Source organism: Pristis pectinata, chromosome 5 (genome assembly GCF_009764475.1).
Source record: "Pristis pectinata isolate sPriPec2 chromosome 5, sPriPec2.1.pri, whole genome shotgun sequence".
NCBI lineage: Eukaryota > Metazoa > Chordata > Chondrichthyes > Rhinopristiformes > Pristidae > Pristis > Pristis pectinata.
The window spans coordinates 70,653,061-70,680,320 of NC_067409.1; the positions used below are offsets into that span (position 1 = coordinate 70,653,061).

At 44.5% G+C, this 27,260-nt stretch overlaps 1 protein-coding gene across 1 annotated transcript in view; it reads right to left on the reverse strand.

The window, feature by feature from the left end:
• Window positions 1-27,260, reverse strand: part of LOC127570976 (rab effector MyRIP-like) — a 380,937-nt gene that overhangs the window by 322,038 nt on the left and 31,639 nt on the right. Inside the window, exon 2 of the mRNA XM_052016945.1 lies at window positions 25,134-25,287. Within this exon, the coding sequence (XP_051872905.1) occupies window positions 25,134-25,243 (110 nt within the window). The 5' untranslated portion in view covers window positions 25,244-25,287. The remainder of the gene's footprint in view (window positions 1-25,133; window positions 25,288-27,260) is intronic.

Sequence of the window (27,260 nt, forward strand, 5' to 3'; positions counted from 1 at the left end):
TCTCTTTCCGTATGTTCACACATCCAGTGTTTCACATCCTTATTAATGAGGTGAGCATCACCCCACTCTTGTTAACTGGAACTCACTTCCATTCATTAAGAATGCTACCCTCATTTTCCTTCTCCACACATAGGTTACCCTTGGATCCTAATTGCCCCTACTCTATGTACACAGGACAGTTTTAGAATTTCTTTTACTTATATATATTCTTCCAGGCTTTCTGATGCAAGAAGCTGTCAATGTCCGGCATCCAGAGGGTAGAAGGCAGCAACACTGTGTGCCCTGTCAGCCGGTGGTCCCTCATATCAGTCCTGCCCCCTTTTCATTGGGGAAATGTTCGCCCTGTATCTGTTGAACCTCCTTCAATACCTTCCATTGCTCCTAGACCAATGTACCTCAAACACTCGCTTCCAGCCCATTTCTGTTAAATCAGTCCTCAGCCGAGTAAAATGAGCCATATCCCAAATGAGAACTTTTCTCCTATTTTATCTTTGCATTCCTCCATTACTGTGCTCAATATCACGTAATCATGATCACTCCCACAATAGCGTCTACCACTGATGGTCTATCCAACTATCCAGTCTCATTCCTGAAAGCTAAATCCTGAATGGTCCCCCATCTCTTCCCCTCCAGTTGTGCTTGTTACATACTGATGGAAAATACATGCTGGAATGCATTGAGGAATTCTGTACAACATGCATTGACCCAGTTAATATTCAGGTAATTGAAACACCCACTATTGCTTCCCTTGTGGTTTTTCACTTGCTTTTATTTGCTCTTCTCTCCCCCTCAGACTGTTAGGAGGCCTACAGTAAATTCCCAGCAGTGAGAGTGCTTTTTTTGTTTCTTAGGTCCATCCTTGTAGCCATCAAGGTCAAAAGTGGAGATGTTCACTGAGGATTACACAATGTTCAATTTCATTCACAACTCCTAAGCAAATGAGCCAGCTCATGCCAGCATGCAGCAAGATACAATCTTTCAGACATGGGTTGATAAGTGGCAGATAACATTCATCCCACACAAGTGCTAGTTAATGACCATCTCCCACAAGGGAAAGCCCACCTACCCTTAACATTCTAAAGCATTAACATGGTCCAGTCCCCACCATCAACAACCTGGCAGAGATTGGGTATCCTATGGCAAGTGACTCACCTCCTGACACCCCAAGGCCTTTCCATCATCTACAAGCACAAGTTGAGAGGATGAAGAAAAATTGTCCACTTGTGCTGTAATGTTCTATGTTCTATGGCAGATACATTAGGGACATTTAAAAGACTCTTAGACACATGCATGATAGAGAAATGTGGTAGGGAAGGGTAGATAGATCTTAGAGCAGGATAAAATGTCAGCACAACATTGTGGGCCAAAGGGCCTGTACTGTGCTGTAATATTCTATGTTCTATGCCTGGAAGAGAGCAGCTCCAGCAACACAAGAGAAAGCACCATCCAGGAGAAAGCTGGAGAACTTGACAGACACCCCATCCACCACCCTAAGCATTCATTTCCCCACCACCACAGTGACTGCAGTGTAAACCATCCACAAAACGCATTCCAGTCACTTGCCCAGACTACTCTGGCAGCCCCTCACAGACCCTCAACTACCAAGGCAAAGGGCAGAAGGCACATGGGAACACCACCACCTGCAGGTTCCCCTCCAAGTTGCACACCATCCTGACTTGGAAGTACATCACCATCCCTTCATCATCACTGGGTCTGAACCCTGAACTCCTTCCCCAACTGCACTGTGGGAGCACCTTCACCAGAAGGGCTGCAGTGGATCAAGGCAGCAGCTCACCCCCACCTTCTCAAGGGTAGTTAGGGATGGGCAATAAATGCTGGACTGGCCAGTGTTGCCCAGATCCCAAAAATAAATTTTAAAGAATTTGAGGATCCTTTCTCACAAGCATGATCGTCTGTGAATATTTTCATCCATTCCTTTAATTTCCCCACCCTGCTCCATTTACAGACCCCATGACCAGGAACACTCTCAATTCTCTAAGTATATGTCAGAAGTATCTGTAATAGAATACGTGCCTATGTACCTTCAGCTGACCTGCCTCATTCACTCTACTCCTTGCATTTAGATGTCCACAAGTGAAAACGGATGTCTGTTTTGTAGTCCATTCAAATCCTCACTAATTTGCTGTGTTCATTTCCAGTTGTTTGTTTCTTGATTTTCAATTTTCGCTCAGCTTCCCATCCCTCCCTCCCTCCGACACTGTTGAAATCCTCCCCAAGAGCAGCAGCAAGCCTGTCTGAGAGCACATTGGTCCTGAACCCATCGCTGTTAAGGTGCATCTCTTCCAATCTGTACAGATCCCACCTTCCATTGAACCAATCCCAATGCCTCAGGCAGGTGAGTCCCTCCCTCCTGCTCTTCCCTCCAGCCACATACTCATCTGCTCCCATCTCTATTCTCAATGGTGCAAGGCACTGGGAGTGGGCATGATTAGAACTGGAGGTTCAGCTTCTTAATCTCTTTCCCAAGCAGTTTGCAACAGAAGGAACAACAACATCTCTTCAGCATGGTGGAGGAAATCTTTTTGACCGGGATAACAGACACCATTGTTTTATTTAATATTTGTGTTAATATTAGTTTTAGCAGAAATATCATCTCACAGTCACACAAAGGGAGGCTATTCAGCTCACTATGCCCGTGCCTAATCTTAAAGAGCCATCCATTTAAATCCCACTTCATTGCCCTTTTTCAGAATCCTATAACCCTTTGCCCATTAAGTGTTAAACCAATCAAGTTCCCTGAGAAATTTACTCTTGAATCTTCTTCCACTCCCCTGACAGTTCATTCCACAATTTTCTATTTATTTTGGATTACTAGCATCTGCAGCATTTTATTTTTCCATTACTGAACCAAATGGCTTTTTATAAAGTGGTTTCATGGTCACCATTACTGATAATACTTTTATTCCAGACTTATTTCATTAACTGAATTTAAATTCCCTGCTACCGTGGCATGGTTTCAACGTGTATCTTGGAATCAATCATCCAAGCCTCTGGATTACTTGTCCACTGACATAATTATCATGTCAGATTTGTTGGTCGCACGCAGTCAAACAGACACAGGCATTTAACAATTGTCTCAAAATAAAGAGACGGGGATTAGGCACAAGTGCATAAAAACAACACCCATCATTATTTGACCAGAGATTGAACTGGAGAAGCCACATACACAATGTGGTTACAACAGCAGGTCAGAGGCTAGGAATCTTGTGGTGAGTAACTCACCTCCTAACTCCCCAAAGCCTGTCCACCATCTACAAGGCTCAAGTCAGGAGTGTGATGGAATACTTTCACTAGCTTCAACAACACACAAGAAGCTCAACACCATGCAAGACATAGCAGTCCGCTTGATAGGCACCCCATCCACTCGCCACCAGCACACAGTAGCAGCAGTTTGTACCATCTACAGGATGCACTGCAGCAACTCACCAAGACTCCTTAATATGCACCTTCCAAACCCACCCCCCCTACCAGCTAGAAGGGCAAGGGCAGCAAAAGCATGAGGAAAATTTGAACCTCCATTTGGATTTTCTCAGAAGCATGAAGTTGCCCTCCAAGCCACACACCATTCTGACTTGGAAATATATCGATGATCCTTCATCATCACTGGGTCAAAATCCTGGAACTTCCTAACAGCATTGTGGGTATACCCACACCTCAAGGACTTCAGTGGTTCAAGGCAGCAGCTCACCACCACCTTCTCAAGGGGCAATTAGGGATGGACAATTAAATTCTGGCTCAGCCTGTGAAGCCCACATTCCTTAAATGAAAAAAGAAACTTGCACTGAGCCCCACGTGTGGCAAAACACAGGCACAATGACACAAATATCCTCCCGCTGTACTGTATTATTTTATAATGCAACACATCTCCAAAGATCTGTTCTGTTAAATTTTGAATGCATTTTTGCTCTCCTCATGAACTGGAATGTATATACAAAACTACTTCCAATCACAAACCTTGATAGACGGTAACAATCAAATATTAGAAACTCAAACTATGAACACCACAGCAGCAGAAAATTTGAACCTCCATTTGGATCTTCTTCAAGTGTCTATACCAGATGGAGAAAACTGCAGTGAGCTGCTGCTCCACTGTCACAAATCCTGTAAGCAGTACGTGACTAGCACTTCAAATCTCCTCCTTCCAAAGGCATCTGCAATTTATGTTGCACCCTGACCAGCATCTTCCTCCATTAGTTTCATCTATTCATTAACACGAGCTGAATACACCATCCATAGTCAGCCCATTCGTTTATCACTGGGTCGATTGTTAATTTTAAATCTGTGACTGAGCTTTGTTAACCAAAGATTTGCAGGGAGATGCAGGCAGGTCACAGATTGACCACGATCTAATCAAACAAAAGACTGAATGGCCTATTGCAACACTTCTGTGACACTGATTAGGGATAAATATTGGCCAGGACACATTGAATAAGCGAGACCTTGTCTGCCCTCTCTGGTGGGTGTAAAAGATCAAAAGATAGAGCGTAATACTCACTCAGCACTATGGTGTCAGCCTAGAATTTAAATACCTCCATTGATCCATCCTTTAGAACTCTCCAAGGTACAAAATTCCAGAGAGTCACCACCCTTTGCAATTCCTACACCTCAGTTTTATGTGACCACACCCTTATACAGTAACTGTCTCTTTGTTAAAGACCTCCTACTAATAGAAACATCTCAACATCTACCCTGTCAAACCCCCACTAATGGACTGGATTTCAAACAATGATGAGACGGAGTATAGGAAGGAGATGGGGAGCCTCGGGTATGGTGTCATGACAACAACATTTCCCTCAATGTCAGCAAAACAAAAGAGCTGACCATTGACTTCAGGAAGTGGGACGGAATACATGCCCCTAGCTGTATCAATGGTGCTGAGGTGGAGATGATTGAGAGCTTCAAGTTCCTAAGTGTAAATATCGCCAACAATTTGTCCTGGTCCAGCCACATGGATACTATGGCTAAGAAAGCACACCAACACCTCTACTTCATCAGAAGGCTAAGGAAATTCAGCATGTCCCTCACCAATTTATTTTTTTTTCTTTTACAGACATACCATAGAAAGCATGCAATCTGTATGCATCACAGCTTGGTATGGCAATTGCTCTGCTCAAGACCGCAAGAATTCCAGAGAGTTGTGAACATAGCCCAGTCTATCATGGAAACCAGCCTCCCCTCCATTGACTCTGTCTACACTTCCCACTGCCTTGGGAAAGCTGCCAACATAATCAAAGACCCCTCGCACTCCAGACATTCTCTCTTCTCCCTCCTTCCATTAGACGAAACATACAAAAGCTTGAAAACATGCACCAGTCTCTAGGACAGCTTCTATCCCACTGTTATCAGACTGTTGAACAGACCTATTGTATAATAAAGATGAACTCATGATCTCTCAATTTACCTCATTATGGCCTGTGTACCTTTGTCTACCTGCATTGTACTTTTTCTGTAACTATAACACTACAATCTGCATTTTGTTATCATTTTTCCTTGTGCACTACCTCAATGTACTTACCCATGGAATGATCTGTCTGGATGGCATGCAAAACAAAGCTTTTCACTGTATCTCGGTACATGTGACAATAATAAACCAATTACTCCTTAGAATCTTGAGTTTCAATAAGATCACCCTTCATTCTGCTAAACTCCAACTTCTTTACTGCTCATGATGGGACAACCCTCTCATCCCAAGAATTACCCTGTTGAATCTCCTATGGACTGCCTCGAATGTTACTACAAGTTGAAACTCTCTGATCCAGCATTCTGTGCTCTGTCAACTCCTGTGGTCCACAACTTTTGAATCTGTAGTACGGATCTGTACTAATTAACTAATTCTAATTAAGATCTAAAATTACCCAAGATTTCTATTAATCTGTAGCTAATTAACCTACCAGTGCAACTTTTGCCATCTCAGCTGACAGCATTTCTGACTTGCAGAAACTTTGTGTTACGGACAGTTGTTGAAACACTTACGTGACCCGGGGAGGGTCTACACTTAAAAAGAATAGTTCTCACGCTCAGGGGAAGATGATCAGGGGCAATTTCTGTGGTCCAGCACCAGTCAGGTCCCAAAGGTGCCAGACTAGAGAGTTTCAGCCTGTATAACACTTCTTAATAAAACTGTCCTCCAGATGTAGCCTCACCAACACCCTGCACAACTGTAACAATACTTCTCCATTTCTGAACACCAACCATTTTACAAGGACAGCCAATATGCTGTTAGCCTACTGAACCACTTGCTGCACCTCCATACTAACTTTGTAATTCATACACCGATATCCCTCTGCACTCCACTCATTTGCAAATCCCCTTCATTGAAATAATAGTCTGTTTTCTTGATTCCTCTTACTGAAGTGCAAACCTCAGACTTTCACACATTAAACTCCATTTCCCAAGTTTTCACCCACTCACTCATCCTGTTTCAGTGTCCAAATATCCACATCACAACATGCCTTTCCACTCATTTCAATGCCATCAGAAAACACGCATTCTGCTCTCTCCTCCAAATGGTAAAATAGTAAATAACTGAGGGCCAAGAACTAATCCATGGTGTATTCCACTAGATAGATCCTTCCAGCCTGAAAAAAGTCCCATTTATTCAAATTCTGTGTGATAACCAATCTTCAGTCCATGCTAACACACTTCCTTCAATACGCTGAGGTTATGTTTCATGCACCAGCTTTTCAAATACCTTCTGAAAATCCAAATATACTACATCTACACGTTCCCCTCTATTGACTCTGCTTGTTACATTCTCAAAGAACTGCAGATTTGTTAAACGTGATCTACCTTGCACAAAACCATGTTGATTTGATTTAATTACATTAATTTTTTCTAAATGACGAGAGGTTTCTTCCTTGATTATAGACTCCAGCATCTTGCCAACAACAAATGTTAAGCTAACAGGCCAATAGTTACCCATATGTGGTTTTCCAATCCATTGATACCCTCCCCAAACTCTTGAGTTTTGATAAGCTTCAACTAATGGCAACTCTATCTCTGAATCTTTAAAACCCTTAAGGTGCAGGCCATTGGATCCTGGCAACTTGTCTGCCATGGGAGCCATTAGTTTTCCCAATATTTTACCACTCATTAAAGGGATTGTTACAAGTTCTTCCATGCTATTTGAAACTAGCCAATTTGTTATCATTGATCACCATTTAAAATATACTTAAATGACTGTTTAATACCTTTACCCGTTGATTTTCCTTGGTCCATTCTCTGTCCCTCACTATCAACATTTACTTTCCTATTCTAGAAGACCATCATATTCTGCCTGGGTAGTCTATAACCCAATGGTATGGACATTGAATATTCCAGTTTCAGATAACATGCACTCCCCATGCCCCTTTCTCTCTCCTCCTGATCCACCTGATCCACCTGATTCTTTCACATTCCACCCCACTTCTTTCCAACCCCTCCCCCAGCACTCCATTACCCAGTTTCTTTTCCCTTCCCCACCTACTTCCATCTGCCCATCGCCCACACACTGAACTCACTGGGTCCTCTATCCCCTCCCCGCAATGATTCCAGCTGCGCACCATCCCTCCTTTATCTGGTTCCATTTATCACCTTCCATACTGCAGCTCTTTGTTGCCTCCACATCACCTCCCAGCCTCTGATGCTACCTCCCTTCCCCTCCCCCAGCTGCCCATCATCCCCCTCCTCACCTGCTTCCACCTATCGCCTGCCAGCCCCTACCTCACCCCTCCCCCTCACTTCTTTTTCCGGCCATCTCCCTTTTACACTCTCAGTCCTAATGCAGGGGCTCAACCTGAAATGTAGAACACCACTCTCCCTCCCCAGATGCTGCCTGACCCACTGAGTTCCTCCAGCAGTTTGATTCTCCTTGTGGCTGCGTGGGTTTCCTCCAGGTGCTCCGGTTTCCTCCCACATTCCAAAGATGTTTGAGTTAGGAGCTGTGGGCATGCTATGTTGGCACTGGAAGCACGGTGACACTCGTGGGCTGCCCCCAGAATACTCTACGCAAAAGACGTATTTCACTGTGTGTTTCGATATACATGTGACTAATAAAGAAATCTTATTTGGTCCAGATTCCAGCATCTACATCTCTGGTATTCCTTAACCTATGACTGCTTTTATGCCCCTTGAATCATTAGCTTAAAGTCATTAATGAACAAAGCAATACCACAGAGGAGCAACAAATCCCCAGGACAAGAGACTTGGCAGTCCACATATTTAAGGTTAAAATATCACGGGTAAATAGCAAAGTCCCTTGTGAGAGACAGTTACCTAAATATGGAGTGCACAGGACAGAGACCTAATTATTGACCTGGCCAAGAAATTGAACAACAAGAGGCAGAGTAAGGAACTGGAAAGGTATATTAAATAGCAGGGTACAACACAAGGTGAGCCACATGGATGTTGCAGCCTCAGTTGATCATGCATTCACGGACAATACATAGAACAGAATGTCACAGATTATAGCCACCCTGTCGCTGGCCATTTTAATTCCCCTTCCCATTCCCATAATGACCCATCTGTCCTCAGCCTTCTCCACTGCCAGGGTTAGGTTAAACACAAACTAGAACAACAGCACCTCATATTCCGTCTGGGTAATCTGCAAGCAGACAGCATGTACATTGCTTTTTGCAATTACAGCTAACCCGCTCCCCTTCCCCTCTGTCCCTCTCTATTTCCTTCTGATCTACCCATGGTCTCTCACACACACCCTTCTTTCCAAAACCCACCTCCCCCCCAGACCCCCATCTCCCAGTTACTTTCCCATCTCCCAGTTACTTTCCCATCTCCCACTTACTCATCAGCCACACACTGATAGAGGTACAGGAAGTCCCTGGATTACGAAAGAGTTCCGTTTTTGAGTCTGTTCATAAGGTGAATTTGTATGTAAGTCGGAACAGTTACGTACAGTTCACATCTAGCATCAATTAGTCCTAAATCACTACAAGCTTCAGTTATTTATTGCTATATATTAAGATCCAAGTGGAATTTTGATTCCAGTTTCATTATAGTTCCACACAATGTGAAGCAATCTAAAATACAGCATAACTTGTTATCGCTGGGACACGTGAAGACTGTCATCAGTCTTATGTGCGTTTGGTGTCATTCATTACAGTACAGTGGAGGTACAGTTACCACATCAAGTGAATTTTGTGTATTTTCCAACTGACGGACAAAATCAACTTAAGGACATCTGTAGAAATGGACCTCGGTCATTACCCGGGGACGACCTGTCGGGGGAGAGCGAGTGCTGGATGGAGAGAGAGCGCGAGAGAGAGAGCATGAGAGAGAGATGGTGGGTGGGGGCAGCGGGAGAGGGGGCTGGTGACCATTCACAGTGTCCCTCATCATTCAGAACTCCTCAAACTTCCCTGCCCCGAAATAGCGGTACAGACTGTAACACATGAAATCTACGATCCAGCCGTTCGCCACCTCCATCATCTGGAAAAAGTTGACACTGCCAGGCAAACCGTCCTGCGCCCAATTCCGTGCCTTCTTCCCGCCATTCGTAAGTACGGGTGTTCGTAACTCGGGGACTTCCTGTATATAAGATCACGAGGGGCATAGACAGGGTGAAAGCACAAAGTCTTTTTCCCCAGGGACGGGGTGCTAAAAACAAGAGGGCATAGGTGTAAGATCAGGGGCGAGAGATTTAAAAGGGACATCAGGGGCAGCTTCTTCACGCAAAGGGTGGTGCGTATTTGGAAGGAGCAGCCAAACACAGTGGTTGAGGCGGGCACATTAGTAACATTTAAAAGCTATCCAGATAAGTACGTTGATAGGAGGGGTTAGAGGGCTATGGGCCAAACCCAGACAGATGGGACTAGCTTACTGGGCAACACAGTCGGCATGGACGTGTTGGGCAAAGGGCCTGTTTCCATGCTGTGGGCCTCCTCCCCCGACTGTTCCCATCTGCCTTTCCCACCTCCCTTATTTGGTTCCATGCTCCACTTTCCTTTCTTATCAGATTCCATCATCTGCAGCCCTTTGTCACCTCCACCTGTCACCTCCCAGCCTCTGTCTCTATCTCCATCCACCCTTCCCTCCTCCATCTGCCTCTCAGCCCTCCTCACCTGTATCCAAACATGTCTTGCCCCATCCCGTCCCTTCCTTATACTGGCTAACTCCCCTCAGTCCAGATGAAGGGTCTAGACCCAAAATCTCGACTGTCCATTCTTCCAACTGGTATCATGGGGAGTGTAGTTGGAAGAACAACATTACACAGATATCATGGATTATGAGAATAGACACATGCTCTGTAACACCAACTCTCCACAGGTTGTGCCTGACCTGCCATGTATTTCAACCCTTACTGCGGATCCCCAGTGTTCTGCCCATCATTGCTCCAGCAAGTTTTCTTAGTCACAGCTCTTCCAGGGCAGATCAGCTGCGATTGACAAGTCCTTCACCACCAGCACCACGACCACTTGTTTCAGTCTCTCAGTTCCTATTCCATCACCCACACTCCTTTTGTTCTTTCCACAACTTAAAACGTGCTTGATTTCTAACATTTCCAGTTCTTATATAGCCAGAGAGAGATTCAGCAGAAACAGGTCCTTCAGCCCACTGCCCATGCTGACCATCAACCACACTAATCCTCAGATGGATGCTGGAGGAGAAGTTGAAAGAAGCCAACTAACACTGTAATACTTCACAGCAGAATCTGAATTTTTTTTTATAAAAGGTTCTGGTAGATGATAAGGAGTGGAGCAAGCCACTCCAGCTGAACAAAATAGAAGCAGAAGCAGGCCTTTCAAGCCTGTTGTGACATTTTAAGAGCTCTTGCCTTACCTTCATCCACTCCGACATTGAATTCCATTTTGCTAAACTGCCTGCAGAGGGAACTCTGGGGGCAATGGTCAGAGAGGCATTCAGTACACGTCAACAACCTGTTGGAGGAACTCTGTTCCTTGACCAATCAAATATTTATTCACCTGCGCTTTAAATACTTCTAACGAGACAGCTTCCACCACTACCCAGGGCAGAGAATTCCAGAGACTCACCACTCCCTAAGAGAAGAAATTTCTACATGCCCCTGTTTTAAATGACCGGTCCCTTATTATGTCCCCTTCTTTGAGGAGAGTGGAAACATCTCAACATGCAAGATGCTGGAGGAACTCAGCAGGTTGGGCAGCATCTGTGGAGGGAAATGGACAGTTGATGTTTCATGTTGAGACCTTTCATCTGGACTGAAAGATAGAGGGGAGATAGTCAATATAAAAAGGTGGAGGGAAGGGGTGGAGGGAAGGGGTGGAGCAAGAGCTGGCAAGTGATAGGTGGATCCAGGTGAGGAGGGGTTGACTGGCAGGTGGGGGGAGGGAAGGGTGGAAATGGTGACAGAGGCTGGGAGGTGGTGGAGGCAACAAAACACTCTTCTCTGGATGATAGCTTGCTAAAGAATGAGGTTGATAGTCTCATACACAGATATGCATTCTTTATCAAGTCTTTCAGGATACCAAATACATTCTTCATCCCAACATTCACCTTATAATGGTGAACAATAATTTTCAAAATTGATGCTCTTGTTTGGAGCTTTCCTTGCACACTTACAAAACGTGGGTACTTACTGCCCAATATTACATGGCCATTAAATTTCAGGAACAGGAAGCTGCAGAGAGCTGGGGGGTAAGGGTGATGTCGAAGTCGTTAGTGCAATCCAAACTAAAGAGATGTAATACCACTCAATAAGGAGCAAAAACATGTAAAGTTACATCTAAACAAGTTGCTAAATTGGATTCTTATTGTCAAATGTATGGAGGCAAGTGAAAAACATGCCTTGCATACCGTTCATACAGATCAATTCATTACATCATGTATCGATAAAAATTGGTGAGAGTCAAAGGGGACATGCCAAATTTCTTTGCTTCAAGCTGCAAGGAGTGAATATCATCAATAGCCTGTCCTGGACCAACCACATAGACACCACAGCCAAGGAAGCTCACCAGCTTCCACATTCTATGCACGTTTTGAACAGAAGGGGATTGGAATGTCACCACCCACCCCGAAGCTCTCAACCTCAGCACCGTTGATGTAGACAGGTGCATGTACACCGCCCCCTTTCCTGAAGTCAGTGACCAGCTCTTTTGTTTTGTTGACATTGAGGGAAAGGTTGTTGTCATCACACCGTGTCACTAGGGTCTCTCTCTCTTTCCTGTACTCTGACTCATCATTATTTGAGATACGGCTCACTACAGTGGTACCATCTGCAAACTTGAAGATGGAGTTAGAGCAGAATCTGGCCACGCAGTCATGAGTGTATAGGGAGTAGAGTAGGGGGCTGAGGACACAGCCTTGTGGGCACCAGTGTTGAGGGTAATAGTGCTGGAGGTGTTGCTGCCTATTCTTACTAATTGCGGTCTGTTGGTCAGGAAGTCAAGGATCCAGCAGATTATTTCTCATCTATATTCCCAGAGAAGGGCATGGTAGATGGAGAGTTTTGTTGCAAAGGGAGGTGTTGAGTCCCAGGGCTCAGAATTTGGTGATGAGTTTGCTTGGAATTATAGTATTGAAGGCAGAGCTGTAGTCAATAAACAATAGTCTAACGTAGGTGTCTTTACTGTCCAGGTGTTCCAGAGATGAGTGCAGGGCCAGGGAGATGGCATCCACTGTAGACCTGTTTTAGCAGTAGACAAATTGCAATGGATCAAGGTTGTCTGGGAGGCTGGAGTTGATGCGTACCATGACCAGCCTCTCGAAGCACTTCATGACGGTGGATGTCAGAGCCACCGGGCAGAAGTCTTTAAGGCACGTTACCTTGTTTTTCTTAGGTACCGGCATGATAGCGGTCTTCTTAAAGCAAGTGGGAACCTCAGATTGAAGCAGGGAGAGGTTAAAAATGTCTGCAAATACCCACAACAACTGATCTGTGCAGTATCTAAGGACACGGCCAAGGACACCATCTGGGCCAGATGCTTTCCGCGGGTTCAATCTCCGGAAGTCTGATCTTACATCTGCAACAGTGACTGTGGGTTCAGGTGTGTTGGAGGCTGTCAGGGTGGGTGGTGACAATCCAATCTCCTTCTGTTCAAAATGTGCATAGAATGTGTTAAGCTCATTGGGAAAGGATGCACTTGTTGGCAATGCTGCCCAACTGCATTTTGTGGCCCTTCTTTCCCTTGGGATCAAGGATGATTTCTGTCCACTGTTTTTTGGATTCTGAGGTGGCTGATGAACCACAGATCCTGCCACAGATGAAGCTGCTGGATGGTGGTGTGTGATGATAGTGCACTCCTTCTACTGCTCAGGCAGAGTTTGTCTCCTTCCAGTGCACAGACTCAAGGTTCTCTACACCAGTCAGAATGCCCATTCTCCACCGAGTGGACGTGTGCTGGGGATCTCCGCGGATAGTGGGGATGCCGCATTTCTTCAATTAGGCTTTACACTTCTGGAGACAGAGCTTGGAACAGATTATTTGTTTTGGGAGGCTGGTGTCAAGCATGCCATTGACATGTCGTGCCCAACTGAGAGTAACTAAGACTTGAAGCTGTGGTTGGCATGGGATAGGACACTTACATTAGTTCAATTATCTTTCTAGTGAATTGCAATGATAACATTGGGGGTATCTTTCAAGTGCCCCAAGGTGCCTAGTTCAGGTTACTGAAGCGTATGAGGGCAGGGGTCACTGATGCCCAATAGACCGCAAGTTTGTACCAGGACTGATTTCTTCAACTTAATCTTTTTCTTCACTAGCCAAAGGCTGTGCTGGTGCATTGAAGGCAGTGGTGAATTTCATCATAGACGTCTGCCTTTGCTGGGAAGTGTCTCCCGAGATATGGGACGTCATCCATGTGTTCCAGGGTTCACCATGAACAGTTATTGTTGGAAGCCAGTGATTGCAGCAGGAGTATTTTGGTAGTGGACCCTTACCTAGTGTAAGGCCCATCCTCAATGACACTTTTCTGTATCTTTATCATTGGATCATTATATTGCAATCCAATAAACCTACTGTGGGAGTGGAACGATCTTCAGAACTAAATGGGGACTTTTTGAAATTAATGCAACTAAACTCCAGAACCAAGGTCATCCAAACCTTAGTTGTTTGTATCCAAAGCCTCAGTATGCAGACAGCACTTGTGTGTAGAAATCTGGAGAACAAACTGGAGTAGGAGTCAACCACTTCTATCCCTATACTCAGCTATACAACAGCTCTGACTAGAACAGAACAATACAGCACAGGAACAGGCCCTTCAGCCCACCATGTCTGTGCCAAACACAGTGCCAAATTAAACCAAATCCCTTCTGCCTGCACATGATCTATTCATTTCCTGCATATTCATGTGTCTATTTAACAGCCTCTTAAACATCTCTATCATATTTGCTTCCACCACCACTGCTGGCAGCCCATGCCAGGCACCTACCACTGTGTTAAAAAACTTACCCTACACATCTCCTTTAAACTTTCCCCTTCTCACCTTAAATACATGTCCTCTACTATTTGACATTTCTAGCCCGGGAAAAAGATTTCTGCAAGCTGCCACTTGATAAAATTGTAGTCACAGGTGTAATGCAAGCTGGGGAAGGGGAAATGTTGAGGGTTTTTTTTGTTAGAAAATGAACTCTGATTTCTGTAGTTCAGGTAGCTGAGTGCATAGTGTTTACCACTTGGTGTTCCTTCAGTAACAAACCTCCATACATATGTAGAATACTTCTGGAAAATGAATCCTTATTGGAACTGGCTATACCCAGCAAGATACAGCTGTCAAATCAAATTAAATTTACTTTGGATGATTGAACAAGATTGTCTTTTTGGGAGGAAGAAAATGCCAAGCTTGTGTGTACACAAGCCCATATCTGCCTGTGTGTGCATCTTTGGGTGTAGGTACACGTATTTTTCTCTGAACATGACTGTGAGAGCATGTCTAGGCGTTGTGAGTGTTGACATCAAGTGGAACAAGCTCGGTTTTGTTATCTCCCAGGGAACAATATTCTACCACTCAATGACGAGGGTCAGAATGAAGAAATACTCCAGGTGACCACTCACTCTATAGGTGCAAACGGTCAAATAAGGAACCATTACTCCCAGGGAAGGAGCACATAACAGGAGACAGCAGTGCACCGGCACTGTTAGAGCAGAATCAGATTTATTATCACCAACATATGACATGAAATTTGTGATGCCAGGAGAAGAAATGAGGTGAAGGATACACACAAAAGCTAACAATGGAAATAAGGGGAATGCAGAAGTACCAGAAGAAAAAGTCTCCGCATTAGAGGGGGAAAATGAAAATGAAAAGAATAATCAATAATTGAAATAAATGAGAGGACAGAGAGAGAGCAGAAAAATTAACAGCAGTTGTGAAGGCCAAAAAGGACAAAACAATACATCAGAAAGTGGGAAAAAAATAAAAGCAAGTCAGGCTGCATGTGTGGAAAGAAAAACAGTTGCTATTTCAGGTTCAGAACCCTTCATCAGAACTGGGAAAATGAAAACGGGTTGGTTTTAGGTAATTGGCTTATTATTATTATTGTCACAGGTACTGAGATACAGTGAAAAGCTTTGTTCTGCATGCCATCCAGACAGATCATTCCATACACAAGTACATTGAGGTAGTACAAAAGGAAAACGAATAATAGAATGGAGAATATAGTGTTAGTTACAGAGAAGGTGTAGTGTAGGTAGACAATAAGCTGCAAAGGCCACAACGATGTAAATTGACAGATCCATTCTCGGGGGGGGGGGGGGGGAATGCTTTTGTCAATTGCCTCCAGTCACCCCAAAAGATTTTGCAGTCAATCAAGTACTTGATAAATTGTAGTCACAGGTGTAATGCAAGCAGCTTGGCTACCAATGTAATGATGACCAGATCTTCTGTTTGGTGTTAACTGATGACTCAGATACCAGCGAGAGCTTCCAACACTTCCTCAAAAGGGTGTCATGGAAACTCTTACAGCGAGCAGGCGAGGCCTTGGCTTAACATTTCAACTGAAAGACCACATCCTGTATTGCAACACCCACTTGGTAATGTAGTGGCACCAGCCTGAGGTTTTGCACACAGATCAAGTGTGACTTGAACACACAATTTCTCATTAGAAATGAGCCATGACTGACTGCAGCCATTCATCTCCAACCTAGCCTTCCATTTTCTACAGGTTGCATATTCTTACAATGATGTCCCGGTTGCCATGTATACCAACTCCTCCCTCATGTCTTTGTGGGAAGTGCCAAGACATTTTGGAAAGATAATTTTGTTTGCCCTTGGGAACAGAAGTTCCAGCTTCAGAGAATAACCAGGAAGCTCTATTAGCTCCACTGGAGTCCCCAGGGCAAAATATTCTATTATCTAACACATACATATTCAATTATCAAATAATCTAACTATGCAGGAACTACCAAAGTCTTGGAAAGAGCTGGATTCCTTCCTGAGTAGTAGAGGGGCATTTCAAACTCTTTTACACATTCTTCCCAGGGTAAAGCTGCCCCAATGTAGTTAAGGGCAAGAAAACGACTGCTGAATTCTACTGTTCCAATTGGCTTTGTGCAGACTATTCTCCTGGTCAGAAAAGCCCTTTAGGAGAAGCTGTACTTTCATGACCTGAGCAAAGACCCCCTATTCTACCAACACTTTTCCCACTTTATTCACCTAGCCATCATCTTGTCATCAAGTGCAAGACCACACAGAAATGTGGCATGATGCATTTTCTGTCTGAGATGTGCTCAAGCTGACCCTGGTGAATCTGACCCTGGTGCAGCAATTTAAACAGTGTTAAGAGGCTCTGGGCAGTAATATGGTCCACAGTGCTTACTCAGCACTCTGGGCAGATGACTATAATTGGGATTTGGCACCGCTGCACTCATTAGCAGTTTACTAAGTGGGTACCTGATGGGTAATTCAGATCAACACCAGAGTACTTATTCTCCACATCAATACCAGTCCTGATTTCATGGCTAATACTCCTCTTATATCCTTTAATGCTCTGAGCCTTCAACAACAATTACTTGAAAGTTCCCCAACCTAACAAAACATTTAACCCACTTCATGGGAACAACCTTTAGCACAGATCCACACAAGGAAATTTTAGGGCAGAAGAAGAAAAGTTGGTCAAAAAGGGAGATTTTATGAGCATCTTAAAGAGAGGAAGACAAGTGAAGATGTTTGGAGGGAATTCCAGAGCTTATAGCCAGGCAGCTGGAGGCATGGCTACCAATGATGGAGTGGTCAAACTTAGGGATGGCTAAAGTTGCCAGAAATGGAGGATTGCAGAGGATTATAGGATTGGGGATTAAGAATAGAGAGCTGCTGAGAGCAAGGAGGGATCTGAAAAAAAAATGAGAATCTTAAAACTGAGGCAAAGCTTTTCACTGCATCTCAGTACATGTGACAAAAATAAACCTACTGCCAATCACTGAACTGGGAGCCAGTGTAGGTCAGAGGTGATGGGTGAACTACCTTTTCAATCCATTTAATGTTAACCTGCTCTCCGTTCCATCAACAGGTCACATTCAGCTCTTAAAGCATCAAAATGAAACTCCCAAATCACATTTAATTCAGGCCCTCATCTCTTATCCCCACCCTTTCAAATCACTGGAATCAGCCTGGCCTAGAGATTAGAGTATGCTTCACCCAGGAACTACTCATGCCTCAAGGGGCTGGCAGCAGGACACAGGAAGAACGGGACTAGCTCAGGTAGGCAACTTGGTCAGCATGGACAAGTTGGGCCGAAGGGCCTGCTTCCATGCAGCACAACTATAACTTTATGATTCTAATCTCCTAACTAAGTTACTCTACAATGTTTAAATTCTCATCCTGGTTTCCAAATCATTCCATGGTCTCGCCCCTTCTTACCTTGAGGCATCTCCTCCAGCCCCTTTAAACGAGGCCATCACTGGCAAGGTCAGCATTTATTACTCACCCTTAATTGCCCTGAAGGAAGTGATGGTGAGCCACCACTTTGAGCAACTGCAGTCCTTCTGGTGTAGATGCCCCTGCAGTACAGTCAGGGAGGGAGGTCCAGGATTTAAACCCAGTGTTGATGACACATTTCCAAGTGAGGATGATGTGGAACACAGCGAACCTGCAGGCTGAGGTGGTGTTCCCATATGCCTGCCACCCTAGGCTGCTGTCATTTCCAAGATACTAGAGGACAACCAGTAACTTAGATGAACAAAGTGCTTTATTAAATGAAAGTACTTACACAGAATCAAGCAGAAGTTGCACTGTGCTCACTCTCACAAAAACAGTCCAATTCTAAGCTAACAGAGCATTGGTCACATCCCACATTTTATAAGTAGCACCAATTTTACATCTCCCACCTTTAACAAAAAATCAAAAATCACATTGAAGATACTTGCCCAGTTTCCATGTGGTTTACTATGATACAAACTCTTCCAGATACTTTCGTTGATGGACAGTCCTTTCAGATCTGTTCCTAACTGATCGTGCTTCTCCCAGTGCTTGTGTGGAGTTCTTATCAATTCACCACTGCCTTCTGCCATGCCCGTTTCTCCGAATCTTAACATTAACTAGGCTTTGGCACCTTTGCTGTTTGCCCATCCTCCTTTGACCACCTCCAATTGCCTTTCAACACCCTTCTGGTTCCCCATTCCATAATGAGCATTTACATGCTCATGCATTAGCTACCTGCATTGACATGTACTTCTGTCAATCCCACCTGCTGTACTGTGCTGGTGCCAAGTACGGAAATGACATCTTTCTGGTCCACAATGAAGAAACCTTGATTCCTTGTTTCCCCACCTTCAGCATAATCTTATAAAAAGACAACACAAAGCTACATTTCAACCAGACCATCTTGATCACTTGCTTTGGGAGAACATTGCACTTTGCTCCAGAGTCAAGTTGAAATGTCACTGATAAGATCTTGTGCAAGGACTATGTTGTGAGCATCCCTTCCATAGAATTGACCTGTTTTAGCAGCTGGTACGTAGGGTCATATTCAGAGTCCATCCTTAACTCCATGAACTTTCCGCATTATCTTCGTTGTACACTAATTGCAGAAATTTTCCTCCCATCCACAGAAACACCTGCACTCAGTCCACAAGGGTGATGCTAAGCTTCCTGTTGCATGACACTCCAATTCCCAATACCAAACCCTTTCCAACCTGTCCATCTTCAACCTCCTCCACTGCCATAATGGAGCCAAACAATCTAGAACAACATCTGATCTTCTGCCTAAACATTTTACAACCTTCTGGAATGAATGGTGAATTCTCCAACTTTAGGTAAGCTGCTCTATTTCCCTTTCTCATCCTGTTTTATTGTTTAAAAATGTCTCACTAACAGTTAGTACTCATGCTCCTCATCACCTGATCTGTCTTAAACAATCTCCATATACGCTTTTGTCTTACGTCTCACTCCTCCTCCCAGCTCTGCTTTGAAAACTGTAACCCCTCCACACTTCTCCCTCCCTCCCTCCCCATCCCCGAGTTCTGAGGAAGGAACCCTGACCCATAACATTAACTGGTTTCTCTTTCCACAGATGCTGCTCGACTGGCTGGGATCTTCCAGCACTTCTGTTTTTGTTCCACATCCCACCCCTGCTGTCATCCACAATACTTGGAATATCCAAGCAGCACTGGCTGCACTTTCACTTTCCTGCCTTTCCTTTCATACTTGACCACTTGTACTGCCTTCTGTTGGTCAATCAATATTTATATCCTGGCTTTGGATACCTCAAAAACGTTGCATGCCTGTATGGACTCTTCGAGTTAACTGTCTCACATTGAAATTGTTCCCTCATGCTGGACTCTCTGATTCCCTAAACCATCCAGTCTCTGAAGAGAAAATTCTTAAAATCTTCTAAACTCCCCAAAAGTGGCCGCACAAGTGATAGGGTGGTAAAGGTGGTGTATGGCAGGTTTGCCTTTATTGGTCGTGTGTTCAAGAGTAGGGAAGTTAATTGCAGCTTTATAAAACTCTGGTCAGATCTGTTGGATTCGACTGCTTTAATTAGTTTTTTTAACATGTATAGTGTTTAATACACCTCCAGTGGCCGCACAAGGAATGGCAATTTACTAGCTTATTGGTTCGTCCATCAGGTGAATATGTGGTTTTTTTCATTGGTTGGTTTGGCCACAAGTATCTGATAGGTTTCCTGATTGGACTATTATTAGCTAAAGAGCATCTCTTCTCAGGTATAAAAGGTATCACTTTTTGTTAATCTCTCTCTTGCTCTTCCTCCCCCCTGGCCTGAGCTTTCTTTTGTTCCCTTTGTCTCGGCTCATCAAAGCTAGTGCCATGTGCTCTGTGACTGTTTCTTTGTTTTAAACTTTGCAATAAAACTTTGTGAAGCACCAAGTAGTTTTCAACTCATTCCTGGACTCCTGAAAGAACCTGTGGATTCGAAAATAACCGGATCTGACAGGCCACATCTGGAGTATTGCATTCAATTCTGGTCGCCTCATTATAGGAAGGATGTGGAGACTATGGAGAGGGTGCAGAAGAGGTTTACCATGGTATAGAAGGGTTTTACCAAGATTAGAGGGCATGTGCTACATGGAGAGGTTGGACAAACTAGGGTTGTTTTCTCTGGAGTGGCAGAGGCTGAGGGGAGATTTGAGAGAAGTTTATAAAATTATGAGAGGCATAGATAGACAGCTGACATCTTTTTCCCAGAATTGAAATGTCTACTACTAGAGGGCATGCATTTAAGGTGGGAGGGGCAAGTTTTCTTTTAAGAGTGGTGGGTGCCTGGAATGCATTGTCAGGGGTGGTGATGGAGGCAAATACAATAGAGGTGCTTAAGAGGCTCTTAGATAAGCACACGAGTGTGCAGAGAAAGGAAGGATATGGACCATGTGCAGGCAGAAGGGATTAGTTAATTAGATATCATTTGCTTCATTAGTTCGGCACAACATTGTGGGCCGAAGGGCCTGTTCCTGTGCTGTACTACTGTGTTATTACCTGCTTAGTTCTGATAAGCATTAAAAGGATTCCCCCTTCACAAACAAATAATTAGCAATAGTCAACCCTTTCATTTCTAGCTGGTTCTCCAGGGTCTCCTACAAAGGCTACAATTCTCTTCCCTTACGACAGACAAGATTAAGGTGAATCCCAAGGCAAGTATGTGGTTTAGGAATTGGTGCAAGAGGGAGGGCTTCATGCTTCTCGACAATTGGGCTTTGTTCCAGGGAAGGTGGGACCTGTTCCGACGGGACGGTTCGCACCTGCTCCGGGGGGTTTAAACTAGATTTGCAGGGGGAGGGGAACCAGAGAGTTAGAGCAGATAGTGAGGTGGAGGAGGTTAAAGGTCATGCAAGGACTGCAGGTATTGACAGAAATCAAAGGTTTGTACGTGATAGAAATGTTCTCAGGTGCATCTATTTCAATGCAAGTATTGTAGGTAAGGCAGATGAGTTTAGGGCATGGATTGGCACGTGGGATTATGACATTATTGCTATTAGTGAGACTTGGATGCAGGAAGGGCAGGACTGGCAGCCTTATGTTCTGGGGTTCCATTGTTTCAGACGTGATAGAGGGGGAGGGATGAAAGGGGGAGGAGTGGCATTACTGGTCAGGGAACAGATCACAGCTGTGCGTAGACAGGACAGCCCGGAGGGTTCGTCTACAGAGGCCATATGGGTGGAGCTGAGGAACAGGAAAGGCGTGGCCACACTAATGGAGTTGTAGTATAGACCGCCCAATAGTCAGAGAGAATTGGAGGAACAAATCTGTAGTGAGATAGCAGAACGATGTAAGAAACAGGAAGTTGTAATAGTAGAGGATTTTAACTTTCTACGGGAAAAGTTGACTGGGACTCCCACACTGTGAAAGGGCTGGATGGCTTGGAGTTTGTCAAATGTGTTCAGGAAAGTTTTCTAAATCAATATATAGAGGTAACGACGAGAGAGAATGCAACACTTGATCTCCTATTAGGCAACCAGACAGGTCAGGTGACACAAGTATGTGCAGGTGAGCATTTTGGGTCCAGTGACCATAATGTCATTAGTTTCAAGTTAATTATGGATAAGGACAGGTCTGGTCCTCAAGTCGAAGTTCTAAATTGGGGAAAGGCCAATTTTGTGGAAATGAGAAAGGATCTAGGAAGAGTGGATTGGGATGAGTTGTTTTCTGGCAAGGATGTGCTCAGTAAGTGGAAGGCCTTCAAAGGTGAAATTTTGAGAGTGCAGAGTTTGCATATTCCTGCCAGGATTAAAGGCAAAGTTAACAGGCATAGGGAACCTTGGTTTTCAAGGGATATTGGCGATCTGGTTAAGAAGAAGAGAGGTGTATAGCAGGTATAGGCAACTAGGAACAAATGAGGTACTTGAAGAGTATAGGAAATACTAAAAAAAGGAAATCAGGAAGGCAAAAAGAAGACATGTTGCTTTGGCAGATAATGTGAAGGTAAACCTGAAGGGTTTCTACAAGTATATTAAGAGTAAAAGGATAGCAAGGGACAAAATTGGTCCCCTAGAAGATCAGAGTGGTTGTCTATGTGTGGAGCCTCAGGAGATGGGGGAGATCTTAAACAGTTTTTTTTGCATCAGTATTTACTCAGGAAACGGGCATAGTGGATATGGAAGGAAGGGAAACAAGCAAGTGTCATGGAACATATAGAGATTAAAGAGGAGGAGGTGCTTGCTGCTTTACAGTGAATAAAGGTAGATAAATCCCCCGGGCCTGATATTTCCTCGGACATTGAGAGAGACTAGTGTAGAAATTGCAGAGGTCCTGGCAGATATATTTAAAATGTCCCCAGCCTGCTATGAGAAACAAGGGAGGAGACTATTAGACATTTTTGCATCTTTGTTAGCCAGGGGTGAAGTACAGACATCTGGAGGACAGCATATATGTTTCTTTATTCAAGAAGGACAGGAGGAATAAGCCAGATAACTACAGACCAGTATGCCTTACAATCAGTTGTCGAGAAAATATCTGAAGGACAAGATTCATTGTCACTTGAAAAGGCTGGAATTGCTTAGGGATTGTCAGCATGGCTTTGTACATGGGAAATAGTATCTCACAAATTTGAGTGAATTTTCCATGAAGGTAACTAAGCATATTGATGACAGACGAGGGGTAGATGTTGTCTACACAGACTTAGGCCTTTGGCAAGGTCCTGCATGGTAGGTTACTCCAGAAGGTTAAAGCCCACAGGATGCAGGGCAGGCTGGAAAATTGGATCCAAAATTGGCTTGGTGATAGGAGGCAGCGGGTGGTGGTGATGGTGGAGGGATGCTTTAGTGGTTGGAAGTCTGAACCGCAATGTACCACAAGGATCAATGCTGCAACTCTTGATATTTGTGGTATACATTAACAACTTAGGCATGAATGTACAAGGTAGAAGGTTGCAGAAGATATGAAGTGGGTGGTATTGTTGATAGGGAGGAAGGTGGTTTGAGGTGACAGCATGGATCAGCTGGAAAGTTGTGCGGAACAATGGAATTTAATCCTGACGAATGCAAGGTGATGCATTTTGGGAAGGCAATCAAGAGTCGGATGTACACGGAATGTTGGTGAACCTTGGGGTACAAGTCCATAGATCCTCGAAAGTTACAGCACAGGTAGATAAGATGGTGAAGGCAGTATATGGGATACACGTCTGCATTGGCCATGGCACAGAATACAAAAAGCTGGGACATCACGCTACAGCTTTTAATATGTCACCTCGCCAATGTTTTAAGTATCGTGTGCAGTCCTAGTCGCAACACCATAGGAAGCACATGATTGCACTGGAGAGGGTGCAGAGGAGATTCGCCAGGATGTCTGGATTGGAGCACCGCAGGTACAAGGAGAGACTGGATAGATTGGGTTTTTCTTCCAAGGAGTGGAGGCTAACGGGTGACCTGATAGAAGTGTACAAAATTATGAGGAAGATCTGAGAGTTTTTAATGAAAAAATATTTTTCCCATGGTAGACGTATAAAACAAGAGGGCACAGGTTTAACAGTAAGAGGTAGGAGGTTTAGAGGGGATCCAAGGCAATTTTTCTGCCCCCCCCCCATAGAGTGGTTGGAGTCAAAAATATGCTGCCAGAGGGGGTTCATGGAGGCAGATACTCTTGTGACATTTAAGAAGCATTTATACAAGCACTTGCATCACCAAGGCATAGAAGGCAACAGACCAAATGCAGGTAAGTGGGATTAGTGTAGTTAGGTACAAGGGGCTGCACAGACATGGTGGGCTGAATGGCCTGTCCCTGCGCTGTATGCCTCTGACTTTAGTGTGGTTTATCTGCCACGGATAGACCACTGCAGAGATCAAGCTCTTCCCTCTGCTGTCTCTGTTCTGGCCTGTTCTACATTCTACATCAAGGAGTTGAGAACAATGTGGAACTGGCAGAGGAGGTCAGGCCAGAATAGATTAGCCATGATTATACTGAATGCTAGGGCAGGTTCAAGGGCAGAGTGGCCGACCCCTGCTCCTATTTTCTGGTGTTCTGACACTGTCTCAGTATCTCACTCTAATGTAATGGAAGATGCCCGGTAATTTACACTGAAGCAAGGATACCTACCTGAAAGGTTAACCATGTTTTCTCTCTGCAAATGCTACTTGACCGCTTGGAGTATTCCCAGCACTGCTAAGTAACAAGTTGCTTTATTTTTTTTTAAAAATGCAGCTTTCCCACTGTGTGGTTATTTGCAAACAGGAATCCAGGTTCTAACCAGTTCTGCGATAACATAATTGTGGTACCAACCAATTATCAACCTTACACTGTCCTCCGAGATTTTGCAAGTTCTGGCTGCCAAAAAGCATCTTCTTTGTTTGAGGGGGTGGAGGTTGCCATGCATTCTGCAGATTGTTTAAACTCCCTGACTGCAGTGTGTACCATATACACAATATGCCAGCTTTCTATTAAGTGTGAACGTGTACCAGTTTAAAAGCTTCAATAATGCAGATTACATTTATGGTAATCCATAGCAGTTATGAGAATGCCCCAGCATCTGTGCACTTGATAATCAATGAACAACCCTGGATAATAAGTACAAAAAGCACAAAGTTCAAGTGTGGGAGCTGCTCATTATGTTAAGCACCAACAACATCATTACCTTGAACACCAGCAACAGGGCTACAAAACAATGCAAACAATTGCGTTCAGACTACAAGCTCTGAACGCTTTATAGTTCTTACATTTTATCTCAAATTTTTTAAAGAAATACAATCTGCTGCTGGTGTCAAATTTATTCAACTTATTGAAAGGTTTTCAAAAGTGATCCCAAAGTTTAATTCCTACCTCAGTCGCTCCTGCTCCTTCTTTCGTAGGTCAAAATCCCGCTGAACCACCTGCAGCACGTGCTCCGCTTCATCTTCTGTTAAGGCCGTCAGGTCCAGCTTCTTCCCCATCCTCTCTTCCGTTATATAACTGTCACCCAGCAGGCTGTCTCAACCTGAGGGCAGAGGATTTACAACAACATTAGTCCATAAGGCATAGAAGAATTAGGCCATTTGGCCCTTCGAGTCTGCTCCACTATTCAATCATGCTTGATGTTTTTCCCCTCAACCCCATTCTCCTGCCTTTTCCCCTAACCCTTACCAATCAAGAACCTATCAATCTCTGCCTTAAATGCACCCAATGACTTGGCCTGCACAACCCTCTGTGGCAACAAGTTCCACAGATTCACCACCCTCTGGCTGAAGAAATTCCTCAGTTTTCAAGGGACGTCCCTATGTTCTGAGGCTGTGCCCTCAGATCCTAGACTCTCCTCTCTACATCCACTCTGTCCAGGCTTTTCAGTATTCAGTAGGTTTCAATGAGATTCCCCTCCTCACCCTTCCAAACTCCACTGAGTACAGGCCCAGAACAATCAAACACTCCTCATAAGCTAAACAGGACAGACAGGACTTCAATCTTCCCCTATCCAAGAATGGCACGTTGAAGAGAATCACACTCCCTTACGTAAAAACCTTGTTTGCACTCTGCAGCTGCAAGAAGTTAATGCCCAAGTTCAGCAACTTCAGATCATAACCATGTCTCTAGGGTGAAAGGCAGCAAATGCTGTCTTTCTCATTTATACTCCCCTGGACCCATCAGTTGCTTCATTACCCACATTCCCACCCACTTTAACCTTGCACAACTTTGACATGCAATCTCTTCTGTTACACACCTACCCCAATATTGACTGTGACCCTCAGTAGCTTAGGCTGACCCTTAGTATCTCAGGGTCGTTTCGGCGGACTTCGGAGTTTTTTTCCTCTCTAATCGGGAATAGCGGGGCAAGACTGCGCAGGCGCATGACATAAGCAGTTTAAAAAGAAGACTGCCATATCCAGCGGGCAGTGTTCAGAGCGGGCAGCGGAGTGAGAGGAAGCTGAGTGTTTGGGCTTTGGCTCAAGGGGCTTAGGCGGTAAAGGGGCAAGGCGGGTGAGTACCTGGTAGGTAAAGGTAAGGTTTACCTGTTACCTGATATTGTTATAAATTTTTAAGTAGGACAAAACTAGGTAGGGTAAGAATTAGTTCACATGTAGGATATGGTGATGTGCACGGTGGACCCTGCGGGGGTGCACGGTGACCACTTCTGCAGTAAGTGCTGGAGGCTGATGGAACTTCAGCTCAGAATTGATGAGCTGGAGTCACAGCTTCAAACACTGCAAAGCATCAGAGAGGGAGAGAGTTATGTATATACTGTGCATCAGGAGACAATCACCCCCCTTAGAGCAGGTACTTCTAGGGTACAGGAAGTAGATAGAAGGGTGACTGTCAGGGGAAAGAAAAAGAAAAAGAAAAAGAGAAAGAGAAAAGGCAGATCGAGCAGAGGACCCCGGAGGCTGTTCCCCTAAGTAACAGGTTTTCCGCTTTGGAAGCTGTTGAGGGGGATGACCTAAAGGGATCAAGCAGCGGTGGCCAGGTCTCTGGCACTGGGACCGGTCCTGCTGCTCAGAAGGGAAGGGAGGAGAAGAGGAGGGCAGTAGTGATAGGGGACTCGATAGTCAGGGAAACAGATAGGAGGTTGTGTGGAAGTGAGCATGAATCCCAGATGGTATGTTTCCTCCCAGGTGCCAGGGTCCAGGATGTCTCCGATCGGGTCCACAGTATTCTTGAGTGTGAGGGAACGCAGCCAGAGGTCATAGTACATGTTGGTACCAATGACATAGGCAGGAAGAAGGATGAGGTCCTGAAAAGTGTGTTGAGGGAGCTAGGCAGAAGGCTGAAGAACAGGACCTCAAGAGTAGCAACCTCAGGATTGCTGCCAGTGCCATGTGATAGTGAAGGTAAGAATAAGAGGAGATGGCAGTTGAATGAGTGGCTGAAGAATTGATGCAGGGGGCAAAGATTTAGATTTTTGGATCATTGAGATCTCTTCTGGGGAAGGTGGGACCTGTACAGAGAGGATGGGTTACATCTGAAGCCGAGGGGGGCCAA